Source organism: Mustela putorius, unplaced genomic scaffold (genome assembly GCF_011764305.1).
Source record: "Mustela putorius furo isolate JIRA1106 unplaced genomic scaffold, ASM1176430v1.1 tig00003859_pilon_pilon_pilon, whole genome shotgun sequence".
Taxonomy (NCBI): Eukaryota; Metazoa; Chordata; class Mammalia; order Carnivora; family Mustelidae; genus Mustela; species Mustela putorius.
Window position 1 is genome coordinate 32,524,274 of NW_025422011.1, and position 25,725 is coordinate 32,549,998.

At 37.6% G+C, this 25,725-nt stretch overlaps 1 protein-coding gene across 3 annotated transcripts in view; it reads left to right on the top strand.

The window, feature by feature from the left end:
- The window catches only part of SBF2 (SET binding factor 2), a 468,206-nt gene that overhangs the window by 407,959 nt on the left and 34,522 nt on the right, over positions 1-25,725 (top strand). For 2 of the 3 annotated variants that reach the window (XM_004751963.3, XM_045065843.1), the window contains 10 exons: positions 201-373; positions 1,193-1,266; positions 2,779-2,974; positions 5,805-5,932; positions 7,363-7,538; positions 9,475-9,620; positions 11,387-11,585; positions 15,545-15,741; positions 17,941-18,081; positions 18,958-19,053. In XM_004751963.3, coding sequence (XP_004752020.2) covers positions 201-373; positions 1,193-1,266; positions 2,779-2,974; positions 5,805-5,932; positions 7,363-7,538; positions 9,475-9,620; positions 11,387-11,585; positions 15,545-15,741; positions 17,941-18,081; positions 18,958-19,053 — 1,526 coding nt within the window. The remainder of the gene's footprint in view (positions 1-200; positions 374-1,192; positions 1,267-2,778; positions 2,975-5,804; positions 5,933-7,362; positions 7,539-9,474; positions 9,621-11,386; positions 11,586-15,544; positions 15,742-17,940; positions 18,082-18,957; positions 19,054-25,725) is intronic. The other variant, XM_004751964.3, reaches the window with a different exon arrangement.

Below are 25,725 nucleotides of genomic sequence, written 5' to 3' on the forward strand. Positions count from 1 at the left end.
TTTTTAGGAGAATGACAGAGGTATTTCTTACAAAAATAAGTCTGGGTCCAAAGGACAATGCCCGACAGTAGCTTTCAAATGTAGGCAAATAGAATCTCCTAATGTAGGCAGATTTAAATTTCTGTCAAAATTAACGGTGATAGAATAGTCATTTGTTACATTTGATTACTAACCATGATTTCTTTCCTTGATTTTCTCAGTATTGCAGGAAGCGTAGCTGAGAGCTATGATACAGAAAGTGGGTTTGAAGATTCAGAGAATAATGACATCGCCAATTCTGTTGTGCGATTCATTACCCGATTTATTGACAAGGTTTGCACAGAGAGTGGAGTTACTCAGGATCACATCAAGAGCCTTCATTGCATGATACCAGGTAACCAACTTACAGATATTAGAGAAAAAGAATATTGGAGATAATTGAGTAAGAATTGTTTTAGGGATCTATTTTTTTCAGCATAACACCTACAATACTTGTCTTTTGTGTAGTTTAGTGTGCCATTTTATGTTCTGATTAATTTTTTTAATATTTCTAAATTATGGTAAGATATATATAATGTAAAATTTGCCACTTGAAGCTATTTTAAGTGTAGAATTCACTGATGTTAATCACATTCGCAGTGTTGTGCAGTCATTACCACTATCCTTTACCAAAAACTTTTTTATCACTGAATACACACTCTACCCATTAAGCTCTAACTCCCCGTTCTCCATCTCTGTAGTCCCTGGTAAGCTCTATATCTCTATGAATTTGCCTATTCTAGATATTTCTTATAAGTTAAATCATACAATATATGTTCCTTTGTGTCTGGCTTCTTTCACTTGGCATAATGTTTTCTAAGTTCTTCCATGTTGTAGGAGGTATCAGAATGCCATTCATTTTTATGGCCAGATACTATTCCATTGTATGGATATACCACATTTTGTTTATCCGTTCAACTGTTGGTGGACATCTGGATTGTTTCTGACTTCTAGCTACTATGAATATCCACATACAAGTATTTGTTTGAGTGCTTATTTTTGATTTTTTAGGTATGTACCTAGGAGTGGAATTGCTACATCATATGGTAATTCTGTGTTTAACTTTTTGAGGAACCACTAAACTGTGATTAGTTTTTAATTCTAAAACATTCAGAATTTATATTAATTCTGCTTATTTTGTTCTCTTTATTTTGAATACCCTGACTTATCCTAGGAATTGTAGCTATGCACATTGAGACCCTAGAAGCAGTACATCGAGAGAGTAGAAGACTCCCACCTATACAGAAGGTAATTATTCCAACTGTATGCTTTCAGGTTATAACATCTCTTCTTAAAAACAGCAACAATACACTTTTGTGCCCCAGAAAGCACCTTCTCCTAACCTTTTACAGAGACTCCACTTTTAATGATACATTAAACTTTCAGAGGAGTTTACCAGGTAGATCCTCATAAAACAGATACTGAAGGAGAATAGTAGATTCAACAAAGGAGCCATAATAGCCTCTTGTTGAGTCTATTTTTATAGGCAGGGCATAAATTATGAACATTCTAACTTCCAAGCCCAAGACAAGATTTTATGCCCTGCCCACTTCCAGAAAAAAAGGACTTAAGGCAATTACCATAAAAATACCAGGTTCCTGAATCTGTTTACATTGTAAGCATACCTCCCAAGCATCTGGGAATCTGGGAAGTTTATTAAAAATTGAGAGTCCTGAACCCCACCCCAGCCTCCTGAATTGGAGTTCCCTGAGACTTGGTCTGAGAATCTATACTTTCAAATACAAGCCTCCCAGATGAATATTTTGCAGCTAATCTGGCACCAGTCTGTGGACTAGTGTCGGGACTTACCTCTATAACAGAACTATTAAAAATAAATTCAAAGGAAAAATTAGAAGGCAGATGGATAGGAAAGATATTTCTATGAGAAATTGAATATCATTATAACTTTGGCTTTACATTTAGCTCTGAGCTTCCTAGAGCCAACAAAAAGAATAGTACTGATTTATATAGTTTTTATTGCTTAGTAAAAAGTAAGCGTATTAGATCTTCAGGAGAGGTGATTTTTTTTTTCCTAGCACTGTTATCTTCAGAGGAGTGTATCAGGTGGTTGTACATTTCCCAAGATGTGTAAATGTTCATTACTTGGCCAGTTTTTGTGTTAATCTTCAATAAAGGCCAAGAAGGGCAGATCCTTTCAAAGATGCATCTGTTTTTCTAATTATTTGTTTTTTTAAGTTTATAGAAGTAACAGTGTTCTTTGTATAAAATTAAATTATTAAAGAAATACACATTAAACAAGGTAAAAGTCCTCCATGGTCTTTCCAACTCTACCTCACCTCTGCCTTTAACCATGATAGTACCACCTTTAACAGTTTAGTCCATATTCTCACCATTTTTCCTTTTTCCAAAAAGAGGGAATTATAATATACATACTGGTTTACAGCTTCCTTTTTTTACTTGACAGTGTACCCTTGATATCTTTGTATTTTAACACATACAGATCTAGGTAATGGTTGCAAAATGTTCCATTGAACAGATATTTTTAAACATCTTAGTAATTTCCAATGATTTTACTGTTAATAATAAAGAATCTTAAAAAAAATAAATAAATGAACAAAGGATCTTTTCACATTTGGATACAAAAACGTCATTTCTGCCTCTTCCCTAATCTGTTTTCTTGTTTTGGCTACTTAAGCAGTCTGACTTGGGTTTTTTAGATCTGCAACTGAAAAGATAACTTTGGTGTAAGTGTTAGAAACCCCATAAGATTTGTGTTTGAAATACTTTCTCTGTTATTAGCCCAAGATTCTTAGGCCTGCTCTCCTGCCAGGAGAAGAAATCGTCTGTGAAGGTCTTCGAGTCCTGCTAGACCCTGATGGAAGAGAAGAAGCTACTGGAGGCCTTCTTGGAGGCCCTCAGCTCCTGCCAGCAGAAGGAGCCTTGTTCCTTACCACATATAGAATTCTTTTCAGGGGGACTCCCCATGATCAGCTAGGTATGACTCATATTATGCCATCAGAATATGGATATCCATGTGCTGCTTGAGGTTTTGATTCCATTTGTGTGCAGTAATTTGCAGATCATTTCAAATTCAAAGAAAGCCTATTGTCACCAAGTAGTTTTTAGAATCCTTTGTCTGTCAAAGCTAATGATTATTTGGATTTTAAAGTCTTATTTAAAGAACCAAGGGTATCTTCTAAACAGTACATCAAGGGTTCATTCACTGAAACAATCATAATTTCATGAGGTTTATTCACTGAAACAATCATAATTTTATGAGGTTTATTCACTGAAACAATCAGAATTTCATGAGGCAGTATATTGTGACTTAGGGATATTCACAGTATAAAGCTGCTAACGAGGTCTCCTGCCGATTTGTCCCACCTTTCTGAGTCGCATAGTTAACTGCAAGGTTCGTAGTTAACTGCGAGGTTCAGGTCTTCCAGACAAATGATTCCTTTTGTGGAAAGATACGCTAAGCATCACAGGGTTGTACAGCACTAACTAACCCCACTTCTTCTTGTCACATTTCAACTAACCTCATTTCCCTTTTGGCAGACAACTTCATTCACTAAACTCCCTCAACTTCTATTTCCATATTCTACTACTCTGTGTACTCTTCCATATTAGAAAGGAATAGCATGCCCTATCAAGTCTGAATTATCTTTTTAAAATCACTGTAATCTCTAAACTCTTTTGGTTGATGGGAAAAGCGTAAAACATTCGGGCTAGAGCTGTTGCTCTCTAAATAAGAAGCTCAGATTCAGACTGCTGTTGGCTAATTGTGATATCTTAAGTCCCCTGACCTCTCTTCCAAGTTTTAGTTTCCCCTTTTATAAAACTAGGGTATTGGGCTTGATTGGTGATAATTCGGTGGTTCTCAGCCTTGACTACATATTTGAATTGTCAGAAAGCTTAAAAAAAAGAACTACCAATCTGGGCCCAACCCTCACACAGTTGAATTAATACCTGGAATAGGATTCTAGGAATGGAAAGACCCAGGCATCTGTGCGTTTTTAAGCCCCAGAAGTGGTTCTAATACATAGTAAGGATTGAGAACCATTGAGATAAATGGTCACTAAGTTCCTTCCTCATCTGCAATTTTTCAATCAGTAACATTTGATGAGATGTACTATATGTGCTGTACATTTTGTTAGTGGACTTTAGGTGTATAAAATGTAGTATCCTTAAAATCTCACAGTTGCGTAATTCCTCTGTTGGATAGAATCAAGATGGTTTATTGTCTTATTCATAAAAGAGTACTTACCATGTAATTTTTTAAAATCTCATAAAATTTAATAAACAAAATGAATCTATGGACATAGTTGTATTCATTTGGAAAAGAGAGAAAATGGAGCAAAATTATTCAGCCCTCTCCTGCCATATCACCACACATAAATTATATTTGTATTTGAAAGCAAATGTAATTTTAAAAGAAACTAAATATCTATACTTAAAATTTCTTTTGTACTGTGGCTTGTGAGCTTAGTGGGCACAAACATATATTCTGGGGATATAAATATATAAGATATTTGGTCACTTAAGTTGTTTATTTCCTTTTAAAAAAATCAAAACCATACTTAGTATAAAGGCTTATATTGTTCTCTTGTTTTTTCCTGTCAATTTTGGGATTAATTTTGCATTTTAGGGAACCTATTTTTAATCAGAGAAAGCCTTCTTATTGCCTCTTTTGTTTCTCTTTTTAAATTTCTAATTTAAAATATCTCCTTTAGTGACACCTAGAAATCTGATAATTTTATGTGTATTGTATAAGTATAGGTTGTTTGATACATCCTAGGACTAAATTCTGTATACATCCTAATTTAGTTTAGCCTCTGGATATGAGCTCAGCATAAGAGGATAATCAGAATTTTCTAGGTTAGGAGTTGATAGATCCAGGAAATGAGAAATTCTGATGATGATAAGTAGATGTATGGGTGAACTCATAAACCTAGTTCAGTTCTCACCCATCTGCCTCACTAGCCAAGGCGCCTTGCTCATTGCTGTTCCTGGTCTTTCACTTGTACCACTGCCTGAATTTCCCTTCTCTCCCCCTCTTCAGATCTAAGCCTACGCTCTCTTCAAACCTCACCTTCCCTCTCACTTCCTCCAGGAATCATTCTCTAGCCATCTAGCTCACAGAAATCTTCTCCCTTTCTGAAATATTTAAATCTCTGTTCCCTCAAACTTAGGAGCTAATGACATGTTATATTCAGCATGTGACTCTCCTCTCCCATGGGCATCTTTGAACTTTCCAAGTGAGGCTTTGCATGTACTACTTATTTTCTAGGCTTGCATCTTCACAACCTCTAGTAGTTGATAATTATTTACATTTTCCCTTCCTTGCTTTAATATTTAAATTTTTAAAACTCTTCAGCCTACACTTAGTCCTGTATCTTCTGAAGGCACAAATACATGATACAGCACCTTTTATCATATATGGAAACACATTTTAAAAATCTTTTCTCTTTTGCTTTATACTTACATTAAATGTCATGGATGCCTTTAAAATTAAAAATCTTTAAGATTGCCTTAAACCAGGTGATCTGGTGTGGCACACAGCCGTTCGGAGAAGTAGAAAGAATGAAGGCGAGCAGACTGGGATGGTTCATTCACTCCAGGAAAGGATCATGTCTCAGGAGTGAATTGCCATGCAATAAAATCAATGAATGTGATTCTGGAATCATGGCATTTTCTCACTGCATTCCTGGGCATCAGCCTCTCCTGATACATTTTGTTAGCAGAGGCTGATAAAATGAGAAGCAGGGATTCTATAAATAAGCAATAAAGTGCTGTTGCTGAGTCTGTGTCCTTCTTTCCTGTAGTTGGTGAGCAGACAGTTGTGCGGAGTTTTCCTATTGCCTCCATCACCAAGGAGAAGAAGATTACCATGCAGAACCAGCTGCAGCAGAACATGCAAGAGGGACTACAGATTACATCAGCATCTTTTCAGGTATTAAGAAAGGGAGCCAGGGAACCTGGATGGCTCAGTGGGTTAAAGCCTCTGCCTTCGGCTCAGGTCATGATCCCAGGGTCCTGGGATCCAGCCTTGTGCTGAGCTCTCTGCTCAGCAAGGAGCCTGCTTTTCCCCTCCCTCTGCCTGCCTCTCTGCCACTTGTGATCTCTGTCTGTCAAATAAATAAAATCTTTCCCAAAAAAATTTTTTTAAAGGGAGCCACCATTTCTCTACTATTTAAGAGTTTTCTACAAACGATGTGGCTACTTTCTGTGGTAATGGACTCAGACGTTAGAGGATGAGGATCAGAGGGTCTGAGAGGGTAATCTTCAACTGAGTAAACCCGAATCATTCTGTATTTAATCCCTCACTTACTGAACCCCTTGGCCAACTGAGTACCAACAGGTATCTGTCAATAATAAGTGATCTTAGAAATTCAGACACATACAGTTGGCTCTTGTTCTCTGCCAAGTCATACCTTTGTGTTTGATAAAGGCTTTAGAGAGAAAACAATTCTCTTGGCACCTGTTTCAGAAGGAAATGCCCTATGGCACTTCTGTGGAAGAGATAAAACTCTTAAGAATTATAGTCAGGGCTAAAGTACTATTGGTACTAACTAAATAGCTTTTAATTAAGCAGAGGATTTTCTAGGGAGCTTTAAACATATCAGAACTTGTGGAATTACTGATAAAAGCAGATATGGGAAGAGTGATCTTCTTTTAGATTTTCCTTTTTAACAGTTCTTAGTCTATAAAATTTTGCTCTTCCTATTTTTATGCCTTGTCTCTGACTTCTCAGATTTTTGAGGGCGCCATTTCTTGCTGCATTTCTTCCAGCCACCCCTAGGACCTCCATGTGCTCATTGTGTGAAATGTGAGGCTACTGATCTCTAGGCTCCAGACCTACTCCCCATCACCTGGGGGCAGGGACCACCCGGGGATTTCTTCACTGGTCTACCTGCCAGAGGACTCTAAACTGGAATATTGCCTGCTATCTTGCTTAGGATTCTAGTTAAGCAGACTTTTTCTTACTAGATTTATAGTAATTCTGGGTAAGAAGAAGCTTCCTTCCCTATCTAGAGCCAATAGTTGAAAAAAAAGAAAGACATGTTTCCTAATTCAGACACTATAAGTTAATTTCTCTATCCCATCATAGAAAAGGTAGTCTTAAAGAAACCCAACTTCAAGATACATGATTTTCCTTGCCAGTGAACCATCTATGCAAGTATACCTTTCTGAGCCCTTTTTAAAAAAAAATTTTTGAGCCCTTTTTTTAAATAAAAAATTATATTACATGATATCCAAGGTCCCCTCAACCTCTGGATTTCTGCCATTTAGTATTAACTTTCTGGTATTTCAATAACTTGGGAGGATGTTATCTGGAAATCCTTAATTAATCCTGAGGTATTTTCTCTCTTTTCTTTCTAGTTGATTAAAGTAGCGTTTGATGAAGAAGTGAGTCCAGAGGTAGTAGAGATCTTTAAGAAACAGCTAATGAAGTTCCGTTATCCTCAGTCCATTTTCACCACCTTTGCTTTTGCTGCTGGACAAACTACCCCACAAATAATTTTACCCAAACAGAAGGAAAAGAACACATCCTTCCGGTAAGAAGACAGTCAAGTTTCTTCATTTCAGCCTTTCCATAACTCCCCGACGGGGGAAGTGACCTCTCCTTTGTGTCAGTGTATACGTGACTGCTGTTTTTGTTTGCCATCCTGTGAAGCCCATTGGACATAGCTCGGAAAGTTATGGAGCAGTAGCATTGATGTGTGGAGCAAGTTTCAAAAACTAAATGCTATAAGAGGCTTTGACCAATATGTCCATTGCTCATAATGTATTTTTTTGAATGTGAAATTCTGTTCCCCCTTTTTCCCATCTTGATTCCTTTCTAACTGGCTTTGAGCAGGCCCTTCAGTTTTCTTTGATATCCAGACCTAGTAGACAGTTTTGCCTTGATCTAGAGATGGTAGCCTTTGTTTTTTCTTTTTCTGTAACTTTTTGTTTTGGTTTAGTTTCAAATTTACAGAAAAGTTGCAACATAACACAAAGAATTCCTATATACCATTTACCTAGATACAACAATTGTTTATGTTTTGCTCCATTTTTTAATCATTTTCTCTCACATATGTCTTTTTTCTAAACCATTTGAATTATATACATAATACTCCTTTATCCTTAAATATATTGATACGTATTTTCTAAGAACAAACCATGGTATATAACCAGGAAATTGAATTGGTACATAACTTATATCTAATCCAGCGTCCTTGTTCAAATTGCTGATAATCCTTTATAGCTATTTTTTTTTTCTGCCTAGTACAGGATCCATTCCAGGATCAAACATTGCATTTAGTTGTCTTATTTCTTTGTGGGACCCCTTGTTTTCTGAAAATTTTTAGTAATTTATGTTGAAACTTTTGCATTTCGGTTATTACAAAATAACAATTGCTTAAAATTTATCTTCAATTAGTAATAAAATATAGGGGCCAAAAGCTCAGTTCATTCACTATTAATCACTTAGAATTTGGGCATCTGCCAGTACAAATTACGTATTAGGGAGTATTCTGCAGACTTAGGAGAAGAGCCCTTTTCTTTGCTAGAAATGGGGTATGCTGGAGGTTATAGAAGAGTTGAGGTTCCAGACAGTGTGTCATTACTAAATTGCATAGCTGACCACCTGTACCATAGTTCCCTGGTAAGTGAAGGGGCCCATGGAGATCCAGAAATGATACACTGAAACATGAGCAGCTTCCTAGGCATTTACAGCAGCGAGCCAGACATCTTGTCTTTGCAGGATGGAGTCACAGGGGAGCCTGTGACATCTCTTATTCCAACCCTCTATGGAAGATATGAAGGTTTTATGGCATTTTATGTTTAGAATCTATGGACTGTGGGAGGAAATACACACACACACACACACACACACACACACATAAAATCAACGTTTTCTGTATCAAGCTTAATCTGTCCAGCTACAAGATAGATATCGCAATTTTAAGATTTAAAACAACTCAGAATTGTCTTGAGTATGTAAAGGTTTACAGTGTCAGAAGGCAGGACACCACACATACATACTTACACATGCTAAATATAATTCTTACATGATCTCAAAGAAAAGCCTATGTGTTAGTAGAAAGAGTTTGAATTAGTAGAGAGTGGAGCAGACAGCTTCCATGAAGGAGGACTTCTACCAGCAGTTTGTGGGAGCTGGTGGAGGAGGTGGCATGAGTAACCAGAGTACATTAAGGGGCATGTTTGACCAAAAGTCCAACTGAGTTTAGATTTGGAATAAGTAGCTTATGTGCTACTCTGGGTTCTTGCACTTTTTGCCTTCAGCTGTCCTGATGATAACAGTGTTTTATAGGAAATTAGTCTCTGCCATATACAAAATGATCTAAAAAGGAGAGACTTACTGAAGGGCTCCATAATCCTAGTAGCTGTGGGTGTAGAAAAGGAGTAAGTTGAGCTGTGTAGGTGTCAAAAAATGTAAATGATGTCCTCATATTAAATTGATGGCCTCTTTGGTTTTATGACTTACAGCACCTTCTCAAAAACAATTGTGAAAGGTGCCAAAAGGGCAGGGAAAATGACAATTGGGCGGCAGTATTTATTGAAGAGGAGGACAGGGACAATTGTGGAAGAGAGAGTGAATCGTCCTGGATGGAATGAAGAAGATGATATATCAGGTATGTGAGAACTCCTTTTTTCCTTCATGAATTGGTTTTATTCTTTCCTCTTATGAGTAAGAATAAGAATCTCGGATGTAGTTGTCCTTAAACTTTGACTCACAAGAACCTAGATCTCATAAGAAGAGTGGAGGGCACTTACAAGCTTCTCAAAATAGGTGGGGGGGAGTTATTTTCCCAAATTCCATTGTTCAGAAAAGGTTTTGCTGAATTATGCTTCTCTCTTACTAAATCCACAGAGCTCATTGGCCATTGTTACATGGGTCTCATCAAAGGGAGAAAGAAAGAAACCCAGTGCATGGGAAATTTAGGTAGAAAGTAATCCCCTGTACCTTATTGTTACACAGTAAGAATAAGGAAACAAGGACACTGGATATTCAAAATTAAAGATTTGGGTTTGGGGTAAGAACATTGTGGGTACTCTGAATCAAAATGAGGGACCAAAGATGAAGAGATTCTTAGATGGTAAGAAAAAAAAGGGCAGAGTCTGAGAAGCTGAGATACCTCTTGGTTGGGAAAATACAGGCAGGAAACCAGTCACAAAATTTCTTGTTGACTGTTTTCTGTTCCTTAAACCACTATGGATTATGTCTATGGAATTAACACTAGGGAAAATTCTGATCTAACAGGAGGCAGGATGCCTTTGTACATTTTTTCTTTTCAGGATCTTAGAGTCAATCACCAGTAACTATAATACTACTACTTCTAATAATAACCAGGACATTTTGAAGAAAGAAACCTCATATTTAGAAAGATCACTGGCTAAAGATCTCCTTTTCAATATGTGTACCTTGGTACTTGGAGAGCAATGAAAAGACCCACGATCGCATTACTGGAATGACCATTTTTTGGAACCCTGGCCTCCTTACAGTCACATAGAAAGCCATAAAAACATTACCCATGGGTATTTGACTCCTCTAATTTGAAGTTTTTATGATTACATGGACGAAAACCTATTATTTGACATTTATTCCACCAAAAGACCAAATTAAATAATGCTCTTCACTCCTCTGAAAATAAAAAGCCAACACAAAACCTTTAGTTGATGGCGTATTTGCATTGTGAAGTTCACAAAGTAAAACACAAAGTCTTTTATATTTGTAGGTATAAACTGTTAAATGGTTTATTTTTTTCTTTAAATGGAAGAGAGCCATATAATTCCCTTTGACATTAGAACTTTGAGTACATATCCAAAAATTCTGAAACCTTAATTAGACTTCTCTCACTGTAGAAATAAATAAGAAAGTAAATTAGGCAGTTTTTAACATGGATTTTTTTTTTTTTAAGTTAGAACATTCAGTACCAATTAGGAATGTTGGGGTTTTTTTTTTTTTCTTAAATCCTCCCTAAAATGCTTATTATTGGGCAAATCCTTCCACATCTAAAATCTTAAGGGATTCTGTAACCTGTGATTGCAAAATTATGAGGGAGTTTCCCATGTATACCACATCCTCTGACAAAAATATTTTCCACAAAAAAAGTATAACCTCTTAATATCTCTCTAAGACAGGTCTTTTCCCATGAGTGAACTTCTGCCTAATCTAGAAATTTCTAGTAAAAGTTTATGTTCTGAAAAGTTAACTGAAACCTGGATGATAAAGTTTTATAGTGATCATATTAAAAATAAATTTTACTATGGGTTAACCTCTAACAAAATTTGAATGTTTATTTTATAGAGTCCTAAATAGAAATCACTATACTTTGGCATTAATAAGCAAGCCTGATTGAAAACAGAAAAATATGGCTAATGAATTCTGCCTTCACAGTTTCAGATGATAGTGAACTCCCCACAAGTACCACTCTGAAGGCGTCAGAGAAGTCTACAATGGAACAGTTAGTGGAAAAAGCATGTTTCAGAGACTATCAGCGTTTAGGTCTGGGAACCATAAGTGGCAGCTCTTCTCGCTCAAAACCAGAGTATTTTCGAATCACTGCCTCCAATAGGATGTATTCACTCTGCCGGAGGTAAGTCTGTTAGTGGGCTCCAAAAGACACCTTAACTTTCTTCTATTTTGTCTTGAATGGGCTATTTGTCACCATAACCCAGACAGAGAAAAATACCAGAAAATCAGGAGCAAGATCTCCAGGGGTATGTGTGTTTAAGGGACACTTTTTAACAGCATGAGCAAGCATCTCCTTGGCATTCTCAGAAGTGTAATTACATCGATGAATAGTGCCTAGATTAGAATGAAAGGTGAAAGGTAAAAAGTTTTTGTCACCTTTATGATTTTGTTTGTCTTTCTCCTTGCATTTGCATCTTTTCTACCATGCCTGAAGATAAATGAACTTGAAATAAAAATAGGACTTTCCCTCTCTTTAAAGGGCCAGATAGTATACATTTTCAGTTTTGCAGACCATATGGTCTCATTGCCCCTACTCTGCCACAAAAGCAGCCATAGATGGGAAATAAATGAATGGGTGGGGCCTGTTTTGGCACACACTGTATTTGTTGACCCAAGTGTAGGCAGGGTGTTCTTATGCTGTCTAATTAGAATATTTTCACAGGTATTAGAGAATGTAAATGAACATGTTTTCTTCTGTTCTTGCCATCTCTCACTGTTTCCTATATCAGTTAAGTTCTGTTCCATGCTTTATATTTATATTTATTAAAACTACATTTCCACCATCCACAAGTTTAATCATTTTCATCTCCGGATAAGTTGTTTCCTTTGCATTCATAAATTCCCAATTTGATTGAATAGAATAATGCTATGAGAGTACTTTGTATATTGCTTGTATATGTACAAGCCTTGTACATATTTTAGAAAGTTGGTTTAATGTTACTATTTGTTTCAACTCCTCTGATACTGGAGAGCCGTAGATCTCTCTCTTTCTCTCTCTCTCTCTCTTGTTAAGAAGCTGTAGATCTCTTATTTTATTTATTTTTTACTTTTTTAAAAGATTTTATTTATCCATATGACACACAGAGATCACAAGTAGGCAGAGAGGCAGACACAGAGAGAGGGGGCAAAGCAGGTTCCCCACCGAGCAGAGAGCCCGACACGGGGCTAGATTCCAGGACTCCGAGATCATGACCCGAGTTGAAGGCAGAGGCTTAACCCACTGAGCCACCCATGCGCCCCATAAACAAATTTTTATTTTATTTTATTTTATTTTTTAAAAGATTTTATTTATTTATTTATTTATTTGACAGAGAGAAATCACAAGTAGATGGAGAGGCAGACAGAGAGAGACAGAGGGAAGCAGGCTCCCTGCTGAGCAGAGAGCCCGATGCGGGGCTTGATCCCATGACCCTGAGTTCATGACCTGAGCCAAAGGCAGAGGCTTCAACCCACTGAGCCACCCAGGTGCCCCAGATCTCTTATTTTAAATAACAGTTTAAATTTACAAATACCACCCACCAGACACATGAAAAGATGCTCAGCGTCAGTCATCATTAGGGAGATGTAAATCAAACGTAAATCAAACTTCTGAACGTATCACAGTGATACGTTCAGAAGGCATCCGAGGCAGTCTCTCTGTTAGCGGCAGCCCAGCCTGACTTGGCGACCTAGCCCCCCTCAGGGACCTTCTTCGCTGCCGGGCTGGCCAGGCTTGGAGCAGAGGCAGTGGTGCTCTTTCTGGGCCGTGGGGGGACACTCCAGGCGGCCCTGGGATCCTCCTGGTCCAGGCTGCTGTGGGTCCAGGAGAGCTTAAACACCTTCTTCTGCCTTGATTCTCTTTTCATTTTTTGCATCAGTATTAATGTTTTTTGCATACTTTGCGTCTTTATTCAAAAATGTAAACTTTCTTTGTCAGTCTATATACATGCCTATATATGAAGATTTGGGTTGGTCCAAAGGGATGGGATTATTTTTTTAACACAAATTTTGCCCAGTTGTACTGCTTTCTGTGTTTAACTGTGCCATTAAAAAAAAAATATATATATATATATATCTTTAGGGCACCTGTGTAGGTAAGTCAGGTAAACTTCTGCCTTAGGCTAAGGTCAAGATCCCAGAGTCTTGATAGTGAGCCCTTCCTCTGGCTCCCTGATTGGCAGGATGCTTGCTTATCCCTTTCCTGCTCCACTTGTTTGTGCTCTCTGTCAAATAAACAAATACAATATTTTTTTTAAAGAAATATTAACTTAAAAAATAAATAAAAATAAAAAATAAAATTAAAAAGAAAAACACAATGATATATCACCTCATACCTGTCGGAATGGCTAAAGTCAAAAACACAAGAAAAAATATTGGTGAGAATGTGGAGAGAAAGGAACCGTTGGTCACTGTTGGTGGGAATGCAAACTGATGCAGCCACTCTGGAAAACAGTATGGAAACTCCTCAAAAAGTTAAAAATACCCTGTGATCCAATAATCACACTATTGGATATATACCCAAAGAATAGGAAAATACTAATTCAAAAGAATATATGCATCCTTGTGTTTATAGCAGCATTATTTACATTAACAAAAGTATGAAAACAACCTAATTGATGAATGGATAAAGATGTGGTGTGTGTGTGTGTTTAAATATATATATATTTAATGGAATGGAATGGAATATTAATGGAATATTACACAGCCATAAAAAGGAATGAAATCTTGCCAGTTGCAACAACATAGATGGATCTGGAGTGTAAGGTGGATGAAGCAAAGCAAAATAAGTCAGTCAGAGAAAGACAAATACTATATGATTTCACTCATGTGGAATTTAAGGAACAAAACAAATGAAAAAGGAAAAAAAAGGAGAGAAACAAACCAAAAAACCAGACTCTTAACTATAAAGAATGGACAGATTGTTACCAGAGGAAGGTAGATGGAGAGATGAATGAAATAGGTGATAGGGATTAAGAGTAAGTTATCTTGGAGCACCTGGATAGCTCAGTAGTTTGAGCATCCACCTCTTGATCTCAGCTCAAGTCTTGATCTCAGGGTCATGAGTTCAAGCTCCACACTGGTCTCCACACGGGACATGGAGCCTACATTTAAAAAAAAAAAAAAAAAGAGGAAGAACAGGTAATGTACTCACATGTAAATATATGGGATTAGAGGTTGGGAGGTTACTAATATGAAATCTCTTTAGTATAATATTTCTAGTATATGTGCTGCCGAAGCGGGCACTAGTATAATATTTCTAAATAATCTAAAGGAAGTGACTCTGAAACCTGCCTATCTTCTTGTGTTTCCTAGTCTATAAAAACAAAGTACTCCTGTCTGTTTTGTATTTCCCCAGCGTCGTATCCTATAACTTTATGAGCTAATCTTTTTAAATTATCAACATGTAGTGTTAATATTTAAACTTGTTTTGACATTTGAACGTACTGTTCTCATACCAGAAATCATTTGGTTTTGATTTTTAGTTCTTTCAACATGTCAGACAGGCTAATATTAGTGTACTCTATTCTCAGTTGTCATTTCCGCAGACTAATGAGTTGACAATTTGACTTGTCATCCCCATAAAGTTGGTATTAATCCAGTAATCTTACAATCTTTATTTCAAGTTGACAGAAAGTAGTGTATAAGACAAAGAGAATCATCAGTTTAACAGAGGCCTTTTTAGTAATGCTACATAGCATTTTTATTTTCTAAGTTTAGGTTATTATACATGAGTCTGCAGTTATTATTAAAGGGGGTTTATTTCAAAAAAGACTACAGATTAATGGATTTATTTAATTGTTTTCACCATCTCGGCTGTTTCTTCTCAACCCCTAAAGAACTGAGCTGAAACTAAGTTCCATGTTTAAAAAAATATCTTACCCCCCAAAGAATAAGTTAATTAAAATAAATTTAAAAATAAAAAATATCTTACCCCTCAACCAGTGTATTTCTGAGCCTTAGAAAATTACAGGATATGATGATGTTCATGTTCTCATATTCTCTCTCTCTCTCTCTCTCTCTCCCCATTTCTTTCCCATTCTTCCTCCCCTCTTCCCCCCTGCAACCCAAATCATTCACTTTCTCCTTTCCATGTCCCTGAAGCTATCCTGGCCTTTTAGTTGTACCTCAAGCTATACAAGACAGTAGTTTACCAAGAGTTGCCCGCTGCTATCGACACAATCGCCTGCCTGTTGTATGTTGGAAGAACTCAAGAAGTAGTACCCTTCTTCTCCGATCTGGAGGATTCCATGGGAAGGGAGTAGTTGGTCTTTTCAAATCTCAGAACTCCCCTCAGGCAGGTAAGCCTCTCTCCATAGCACAGTTATGATCATTTTACTTCAGAGAATTCCTAAAAATAAAGGAGGTAATATCTTGGAATGCCAACCATACCCTTATATTGAGCCTTCTCTCACAGGCTTTCTGCAATGCAATATAAAACATGTACTACTTGACAATGTGGGGTTACACCTTGAATTTGTCATTTTGCTTAATATATCTGTCTGTATCATAATAAAGTCTGTGGTTCTAGGCTGTTTTCATTCCAGCAAACCAGAGTATCCATAGATGAAAACTAGATTATGCTGATCTTTCTCTTTCTTTCTGGGAAGCATCCAAGAATACTTAACAGCTTTCAAAGCAAGTAGGGATCCTCTGTCCCACGTAATTTGAGATATTTTATCTCATTCCTATAAATCACATGCACACACACAAACAAGTTAGCAAACTACTGACCAAAATGCTGCCTTTAAAGAAGCTCTCAAACAAAGGATATTTTTGGAAGCTAGAGGGACACCAGCTTAAGAAAGCAGGCAGTACTGCTGTCCTTTTATTCTGAGGATATTTTTAAGCACTGTGTTTGAGGTCTTGAAGTCAGTCAAGAGCTGTATTTTGCTGACCTTTCTCATAATTTCTAGCTTATAGTAGATGCTCAGTAAAATTAAACAATAGACCACCAAGATATCAGATCCAATTTAGGCTTGGCTGTGTTCTTAACCCTTTGGAAGTGAGGTAAGTCAAGTTCTGTGGTTCAGTAGGTAAAACTATGTGCTTTTGATATCTCCTTTTTATTCTCATCCATTTTCCTCCTTTTATTCTTAAAGTTGACCAGTGTCTCCTTGACTATTCACTTGACTAAGGGTACCACACACACAATACATCAGCAGCAGCAGCAGCAGCATTGTCATTATTATCCAACCTGTCTTAGAGTCTCAGCATTAGTATAATTAAAGGCAATTGGCTTTGAACTATTTTGACACTGGGGAATCCTCCCAAGCCACAAAGTAGATATAATAGAACATGGCATATGGAAGTTACTTATATAAAGTGAGGGAGTCATTTCAGGAGCCTTGATATATCACTGAGCTTTTCATTGGAAAAAAATTGAAATTATTTTATTCCACTGGTTTCTGATTTTTTTAATATAATATAAAAACATTTCACACAGACCTGTACCCCTGGGGCAAATAATACATTATATATTAATAAAAATATTTTTTAAAAATAAACTAAATAAAAAATTTCATATTTTTGAGCTCACACACATGCCTGCATTTTAATATATTTGAAATTGGGATGCATCTTAAAATATATGTGATCAGAAAGAATTGTCGTACTTTAAATGGAAGAGTTTTTAATTCTTAGTACATAAAATAATTAGATCTTATAATTGATGACATCTTAGAGTTTATAAAATATAATAATGGCATCTTAAAAGTTCATAAAATATAATTTTTCTAACTTCTTAAATTCAAGATGTAAAAAATTTCTTAATATCTCTTGTCCTTCTAATGAGTCCAGAATGCTGCCTCTTTAAAGTGCCCAGGCCAATTTCAATGATTCTTTGCTCCACACAAACCAGGCTCAGATTACTGAGTCTGAGAATTGCTCAGAATTGCTCTCACATTTATTTCCCTCTGTGCATATCCTCTGCCCCTCTCTTAGAAGGACCAGGGAATCTGTTAGTAGCTGTTGCTGCCTTCTCCCCATCTTCCTCTACTCTTCCTTCAATGAACCCCTACAAGTTTGTGTGCCATGTTAGACCTGTGTGGCAGAATTAGAAGAAAGCTACCAGTATGGGAATTCTCACCTCTGTCCATTCCAGGTTGCCAAAGGAACCCACTCCATCCTCTGCTCCCAGACAGTAGCATGGACAGCATAATTTAGGGGACATCATCAAGCAGATGTTGCCTTTCGTGACTCTTTATTCTAAGTTGCTTGTATAATGAGAAGCTACACCTATGTTTGGAAGGTCAGCCCTGTGCTGGCTTTCCAGACCTGGGCTCTTTCTGGGAGGATGATGAGGCAACAAAGAAATAGGTGTGGTGAAACCAATATTAAAGGAGAAGAGCCATCTAATAGTTTACAGCTTAAAGTGGGTCTGGTTTCTGTATTTGGGTGTGGTAACTTAAAGATTATATACAGAAAGAATAAGATACATCAGTAAATATCTCTTTTATTAACTTAGAGACAGTTTGTTCTATTCGCTTATTCTTTTACAGCTCCTACCTCCTCCTTAGAATCTTCCAGTAGCATTGAACAGGAAAAATACCTGCAAGCCTTACTGAATGCAGTTTCTGTCCATCAGAAACTCAGTGGCAATAACACCCTTACTGTCAGGCCAGCACTTGCTCTGTCTCCAGGTAAGATCTGATAATATTTTTCTTCTTGACAACCACGAGAGGTCAGATTCATTCCCAGGGTTAGTCTCTTTAGTTATTTATACTGTTCTTTCTGTATGACCCCTTAAAGCTTTGCCCTGTGGGGCTATAACTTTAGCTCCTTTTACTTAAAAATCAGCATGCCACTGTTAATGTCTAGTAACCAAATGTGGGGGTTCCGTTTTTTCCTTTTTAAAAGAATAATAGGAGTGGGGAACATAAAGTCATCTTTTTTTCTAGAATCTGTTTTACATAGACTTTAACATATTATTACAAAGTTGAATGTTTAAGTTGAACACCTGATTGTGAAATGTGTATGTAGTAAATTGCCATGTATAAGTTTGAAATTCCTGAAATTTCTGCAGCCTTTTATGATTTGTAGTACAGTTTGTTTTCACTAGATTTGGATGAAACCATTAAGACTTGTACTAATATTCTGTTTCAGTTATCATGTGATGGAACCCCAAAGGGTTCATGTAGAGGTAACCCTAATGTGTTAGACACAGGAGCATGTGACTTGAAAAGTTGGTCTCCTTGGCTTAATCAGCTATTTGAATTAGCTCAACATAAGCAGAAAGTGGCTTTTCTTGTAAAGTAACACCATGCATGCCTTGCTTCATTTATCATTAAATTCTCTGATTGCACTTGCCAAACCTAACTCTCTATAATCTTGCAAATGTGTGTATCTCTGAGGAAATAGTAACAGTGCCTTGTTATCTCTATTAAAGCGATGGGTACTTAAAAAGTACAGTGTTTGGCAGCAATTAGACATGCTACACATGAAGATAACTTTTTGTCATTTGAGTAATGTTAACCTGAACGACATGGTCTTTGTTCTTCTTTTTGGCTGACTTTCAGGGACTGAAAGGAGGACTTCAAGAATGTCCACTGTGCTTAAGCAGGTAGTGCCAGGACATTTGGATGTAAACCCATCCAATAGCTTTGCTCGAGGAGGTTAGTAAGATTGATTTTATAACTGAGCACTGATACGACCTTAAAATTTAAAAAAATTTACTCTAGATAGTCCTATTTGAAATCAACTAATTATGGTTCCGATTGTTCTTAATTACCCTTTTATAAATAAATTAGCGAATTTGTTACTGGTGTCACTGACAGATAAGTTTAGCCTCCTGGAACAAGAGGCATAATAATTGCTGAAATCTTAGGTATTGATGAGTTTGGAAATCGCAGGAGGTAAGGGGGATGTGTCTAAATGGTCAGCCCTGCAAATACCTACAATGCTTCAGGTTTGCAGGGTAGAAAAGCTGATCACGGAGCAGAAACAGCTAGAGAGAAGTAATACGAGACTCAGAGAGTTGTGCCTCCCCGTGCCTGTAATTTTTACTTCTGTTCTCTGAAATACTAGGTTAGGGAACAAAAGAGAATGATACTCAGGTTACTCTTTTCTTCCTCCGGGCTTTCACTGCTGGCATAAGGAAGTAGAGAAAGGCCTGTATTTGCTCTTTTAGCTCCAGAGGTGGTCCACTTTGGTCTCTGGAGATTATGTGAGATTCTTTTACTTTTCAGAGGAAATTCCAAAGCACGTATCTTGATTGTAAAAATCTACTTCCCACTGGATTCACAGAATCTTGGGCTTTTCTTCTTACTCCCATGCAGTGCTGAATCCCCTTGAAAACGTACCAAGTGATGGGCACCTGGGTGGCTCAGTGGGTTAAAGCCTCTGCCTTCGGCTCAGGTCCTGATCTCAGCGTCCTGGGATCGAGTCCTGCATCGGGCTCTCTGCTCAGCAGGAGCCTGCTTCCTCCTCTCTCTCTCTCTGCCTGCTTGTGATCTCTTTCTCTGTGTCAAATAAATAAATAAACATTAAAAAAAGAAAAGAAAAGAAAAGAAAACGTACCAAGTGAATGATCCAAGTTACTTGAACATCATCAGTAATGGGAAACTCATTTCTTCCTAAAAAGTAGTCCCTTGCATTTGTTAGCAACTCTATATATTGTTAGAAAATTCTTTCTCATATTGATCTAAAAATCTGCCACTATGTAACTTTTACATATTGGCCCTAGCTCTTGTGCCCTCTAAAGTTAGAAATTTCTAAATCTTACTCTCCATACCACAGCCCTTTGGATTTAAAAGCTGATATCATCTTTTCGCTCTGAGAACTTTAACTCCAAATACCCCCAGTTCGAATGTTTGCCTTCTTTTCACCATCTTTGCCACCCAGTGAGCTCCATTGATTTGAACTCCTGCAGCCTCAGATTACATTAGGTATGGGGATGGCCCCATCACTAGGTTGACCCATACTGACATTAATATCACTTGAAATACCTTCTGTGTGCCGTTGTTCTTTTTTTTTCTATTTAAAAAATATTCACTGAGTATCTAGTATGTAACAATATGCACTGCCTTCACTCTCCTTTGAGAAATTTTCCCATCAGAAATTTTCCCACCTCGGGGCGCCTGGGTGGCTCAGTGGGTTAAGCCGCTGCCTTCGGCTCAGGTCATGATCTCAGGGTCCTGGGATCGAGTCCCGCATCGGGCTCTCTGCTCAGCGGGGAGCCTGCTTCCTCCTCTCTCTCTCTGCCTGCCTCTCTGCCTACTTGTGATCTCTCTCTGTCAAATAAATAAATAAAATCTTTAAAAAAAAAAAAAAGAAAGAAAGAAATTTTCCCACCTCAACGTAAGTGCCACCCTTCTTATGTAGCAATTTTTAGTATATCAGACAAAGAAACAGTCTTGGCACCCAGCTCTCCCTCCATTAAACCAGGGCTCTACATTTAGACCGGGACAGAGGTATAGTAAGATCAGCCCTCTCTTTTGCAGTCTACAGGGGCCCACTTCTGGTACATGATTAGAGAAGTGGGTCCCTTCCCAAGCCTGTGCTATTGTTCTTAACAGTATATAGCCTTGAGGGTTGATTTTTGAACCTAAATATACTATGGGCTGTACCTACAAAATTCCATCTTTTTTTTTACATGGGCTATTATTTTAGACTTTGGATCCTGATTTTGTCTACCTGTATATTAGCCTCTTATCAATGCATCAGTTTGATCTCTGTTGTGGTGTAATTTGTTGTTTAAAAAATATTGAACAACCCAGACCTAAAGGCAGAAGTCTTCATCAAAATAATTTAGAAGCCTCCCTGAAGAAAGAGATTGTCTTTAATATATACTAGTTAAAAGTCCTACTTAAGCCACCCTGACCCATATTTCTAAATCTCTGTCAATCTTTTTAATTCGATATTTTCCACTCTTCCCAACTGTTAACTATATCACAAAAGATTATATGGTTAGTTTACCATGACTCATTATAGGGATTAGTGCTTTTTCCTAAGTAATCATAAATTATCCATTAGCAATCCATTCTATAATTTGGTTCAGAATCAACATAAAGGAAGGTTCTATTTCACAAAAATCACTTTTTCCCCTTATGAAGACCAAGATTACTATGCACATCTCCTGGCAGTCATATACTTTTTTTTTCTACCTCATCAGAACATTATGCAAATGCAGGATTTCCTAATAGCTTTCAACCTTCTTCAGTCATTTTCTGAATTAGTGTTTCAGGCCTGAAGGTCACTGTATTAGTTCAATAGGGCTACTGTAACAAAGTGCCACAAACTGATTGTCTTAAACAATGATTGTCTGAGAGTTTTCTGGAGGCTAGAAGCTCAAATCAAGCTGTTTTCAGGATTGGTTCCTTCTGAGGGCCATGAGGCAGAATCTGTTCCATGCCTCTCCCCTAGCTTCTGGTGGTTTGCTAGCCTTCTTTGGCATTCCTTGGGTTGTAGAAGTGTCACCCAGATATCTGCCTTCATCTTTATATGATGTTTTCCCTGGGTGTTTGTCTCCAAATTTTTCCTTTTTATAAGGACACCAATCATATAAAATCTGGGGCCCACTCCCCTCTAGTATGACCTCATCTTAACTGATTATATCTGCAATAACCCTATTTTTAAATAAGATAACATTCTAAGATACTGGGGGTTAGGACTTCAACATAGAAGTTGGAGCAGAAGCATATAGTTTAACCCATAACAGTCATAAAAAGCTTTCTTCTGGATTTTTAAAATACCACTGTTTTAAAGTTTAAGATACATACTTCATTCTTACCATTTCTTGGTGAATTTGAACTAAAAAATAGTACAGTGACTCTCTCCTAAGTTTCCTGCCTGCTATTTCTGTTGCCAAGAGCTCCTGTCAGAATTTGGCTCAAGGTTGCAGTTCCCCCTATTGTTCTGTTTACCATCTGAAAGTTTATATTGTCAGCAAGGCATATCGGCAGTTATTCCACACTCTGCTCTTGAGTTTTGCCTTTGTAAACTTCATCAAGAACACATTATTTGTTACTCCACTTGGCCAGATGACTTGCAATATAAATTTCAGGTACAAAATTATCTCTTCTATCTTAGTACCTAAGGCTCGTGGATATTCCCCAAGTTTTACCTACATTATCTTCTCTTTTTTAATGTTGGCCTCAGACTCAGCTTTTTTTATGCAAGGGGATCCCCATTTATAGTCGCAGTCTAGTCATGAGTTCATTCTTCACTATTCTCAAAGGTACCTAAAAGGCTATCTTTACCTCTTACGGTCAAAATCTCCTCTCTAATTTGTTTCTGACCCATTCTATGCATAGTGAGGCCATAATTATTATTTCTGACACCCTTAACTGGTTCTTGTGTAATAATTTGAAAATTATTTTCTTCTGAAAATTACTGTGAACTTAGTGTGTTCCCTTACGACAGTTTTTTTGCCCATCATTCTGGCATCTTAAACTAGGATCCAAAAACGCAAATCTTATATTTTTATTCCATCTCTTCATTCTTTTCTCCCAAAGCCTCCCAAATCTTCCAGGGTCCCAGTGGTTAACTGGAAAATAAGATAGTGCTATTTCCTGGCACCTTCAACTTCTTCTCTGATCCCTAGAGCTGCTTCCTTTGTCTCTTCCAACGGTATCATTCCTCCTCACACAGAGTAGCAGGAATGGCCTGGGGCAAGCAAGTTTGGGATTCTTCGAAGATTCCCTGTTAACATGACCATGACAGGCAGACACACACTCCGATGCGCCAGGGCAAGATGAAGTATAGACACTTGCACAACCTGTAAATAGTTCATTTCCTTGTACCTACGTTCAGTGATAGTCTCTTCATTTTTCCAGATAGCTAGGCACCACTTCTTCACAAGTTCCTTATCTATCCTGTGTGGGAAGAGCCTCCTAGCTCTAAATCTTCCTTCTGAACTTCTCCTTTTTTCCTCTTCTCTGCATTTTTGCTATCTTTGCATTCCTTTCGTGGTCATGGTCTTGGATCCTGGTTTTTTTCTTAGGTTATTTTCACCATATGCCTTTCTCACTCATGATGAACAAGAGTTTAGATTGACCTCCACCTTCTCCATCACCCTTTTTCAGTCAGGAAGATTTGCATTCTGTGTGCCTGTTGATGAGTTCCTAAGGCAGGGAAGCAACCTCTCTTACACAAGAACCAGTTAAGAAACAGAGAAGATGTGAATACAGCACATTGCTTTTCGTTTAAAATTAAAATCACTTGTGAGCCCTGTGGAGAAAGCACATATAACTTAGATAAATTATTTGGTTGACTAGAAAAATGTCATGAAAGGGGCATCTGGTTGGCTCAGTCAGTTAAGTGTCCAGTTCTCGATTTCAGCTTGGGTCTCAATCTCAGGGTTGTCAGTTCAAACCCCGCCTAGTGTGGAGCCCATTTTAAATTGGTTAATTAATTTTTAAAAATTGCTACTGCCTCTCAAATACAAAAATATAACAGTTCAGTGTATTTAAGAAGTAGTCACATGGAGGCAGCCTTTTAATTTTTCATCCTTCATTATTCCACGGCCCTCTGAGTTTCACTACATGTGATAGTTTATCTTTATAGTAATGTCTAGGATACATATTTTAAGAGGCTCTGAGAAATGAAGGGACTTGGCCAAGAGCACTTAGCAAATAGCATAGCTGGTACTGGCAATGGTTCAGTCCATTTCAGTGCAGCATTCACTAAATACAGCATGTACGTCATGCACTGTGCATAGCTGGTACTGGCAATGGTTTCAGTCCATTTCAGTGCAGCATTCACTAAATACAGTGTATACCTCATGCACATGTAAGGCCACCTTGATAAATTCAGAGCCATCCCCACATCCAACCCAAGCATCTCTTTCGTCTTCTTTGGCCTAAACAGGGTGGAGGGAATAGTACCAGTACTTAGGAGACACTCATATTGAACACGGGTGCATTCCCATGGGTAGGATGGGCTGTACCACTTCTTCCCTGAAGCAGTGTGCTTAGCCAAACCCTGCTGGATAATTCCAGGTCACATGGCTGCCTACATGACAAGATACTGAGAGTTCAGACCACAGTGCTACCACTTAATGTGTGATTGTTAAGCAATTTAGGAAACCTCTTAATGCTCAATGTCCTCATCTGTAAAGCACAGATAATAAATAGTATCTAGCTTTAGAGCTGTTATGAGGAACAAATGAAATAATATATGTAAAGCAATTAGCTTAGTAACTGGTTCATAATAGGAACTCAGTCAATGTTAGTTCCATGATCGTTGGTGGTTATTAGTCATAGTTGCCTAATACTCCACTGAAATGGGAGGAAAGTCTACATTTGCATTTAAATTACCTTAAACCAGGTTGCTCCTTACGGGCCTCACACAGGAAGATAGAAGGCATCTGCTCTAGGTCTAGGCCAACAACTTACAAACTTTTTTGATCATGATTCATACTTAAAAATATATTTAATATTATATTACAATATAGAAGTATCAGGTAACACTAAGCACAATGCAAAATGTGTATATACTAAAACAGAAGTTTCACAAAATAATTTTCATCTGTACCACATGCAGCATACATAGTATTTTCAAATTCTGATCTATTTCACTTCTTTAAAAATACCCACTTGACCTAATAAAGTGACTACAAAGACCACTAAGGCGGGGTGTGATGCCTTTGGTTAACATGGCTGCCACATGGGATTATAGTTCTCAAAGCCCTCTGCTGACCCCATATCAGTACAGGCCATTTGCTCCTTGTTGATTTTCTACTATGTGATAAACACTTGGCAGTTTTTCATTAATGAGCCTCTATTTGGGGAAGTTCTTAATTTTTTTTTTATTAGTAATACCCCTTTTTTCATTCTCTGGGGGCAAGTAATCAGAGTTGAAGCTACAGTAGAAGGACCACAGCAACTCCAAATGTATCAATTTTCAAAAAGAAAATAATCAACAACTGTTTTTAGTGCCGATATGTTAGGTTCTCAGCATGGATGTAAGAATGAGTACATTAGATCCCTACCCTTTGGAGCATAAAATCTAGTAGCATGTAGTGTGCAAAATAATCATAGTGCAGTGTGATCACAGTTCAGACAGAGCTCTCTACAACTGTGGGGACAGTGAGGAATGCTTTTCAGAGGAGTTCACATTGTTCCTGGATTTTGAGGGGTAAGGAGTTTGTCAGGTAGAGAAGTGTGAGAATTAGTTCCAGGCAAAGGGACTAACATACGAAAGTGTAGATGTTCCTCAGAATCAGGAACCAACCAGTCAAACTTCCCCCTAACACTTAGGGTCCCATATTCCTTTAGGAAAGCTCAAAATCTTAGCAGAAAGGACAGGAGCTGGCCAGCACACAGGAGGCCTTGTGCCTTTACCAT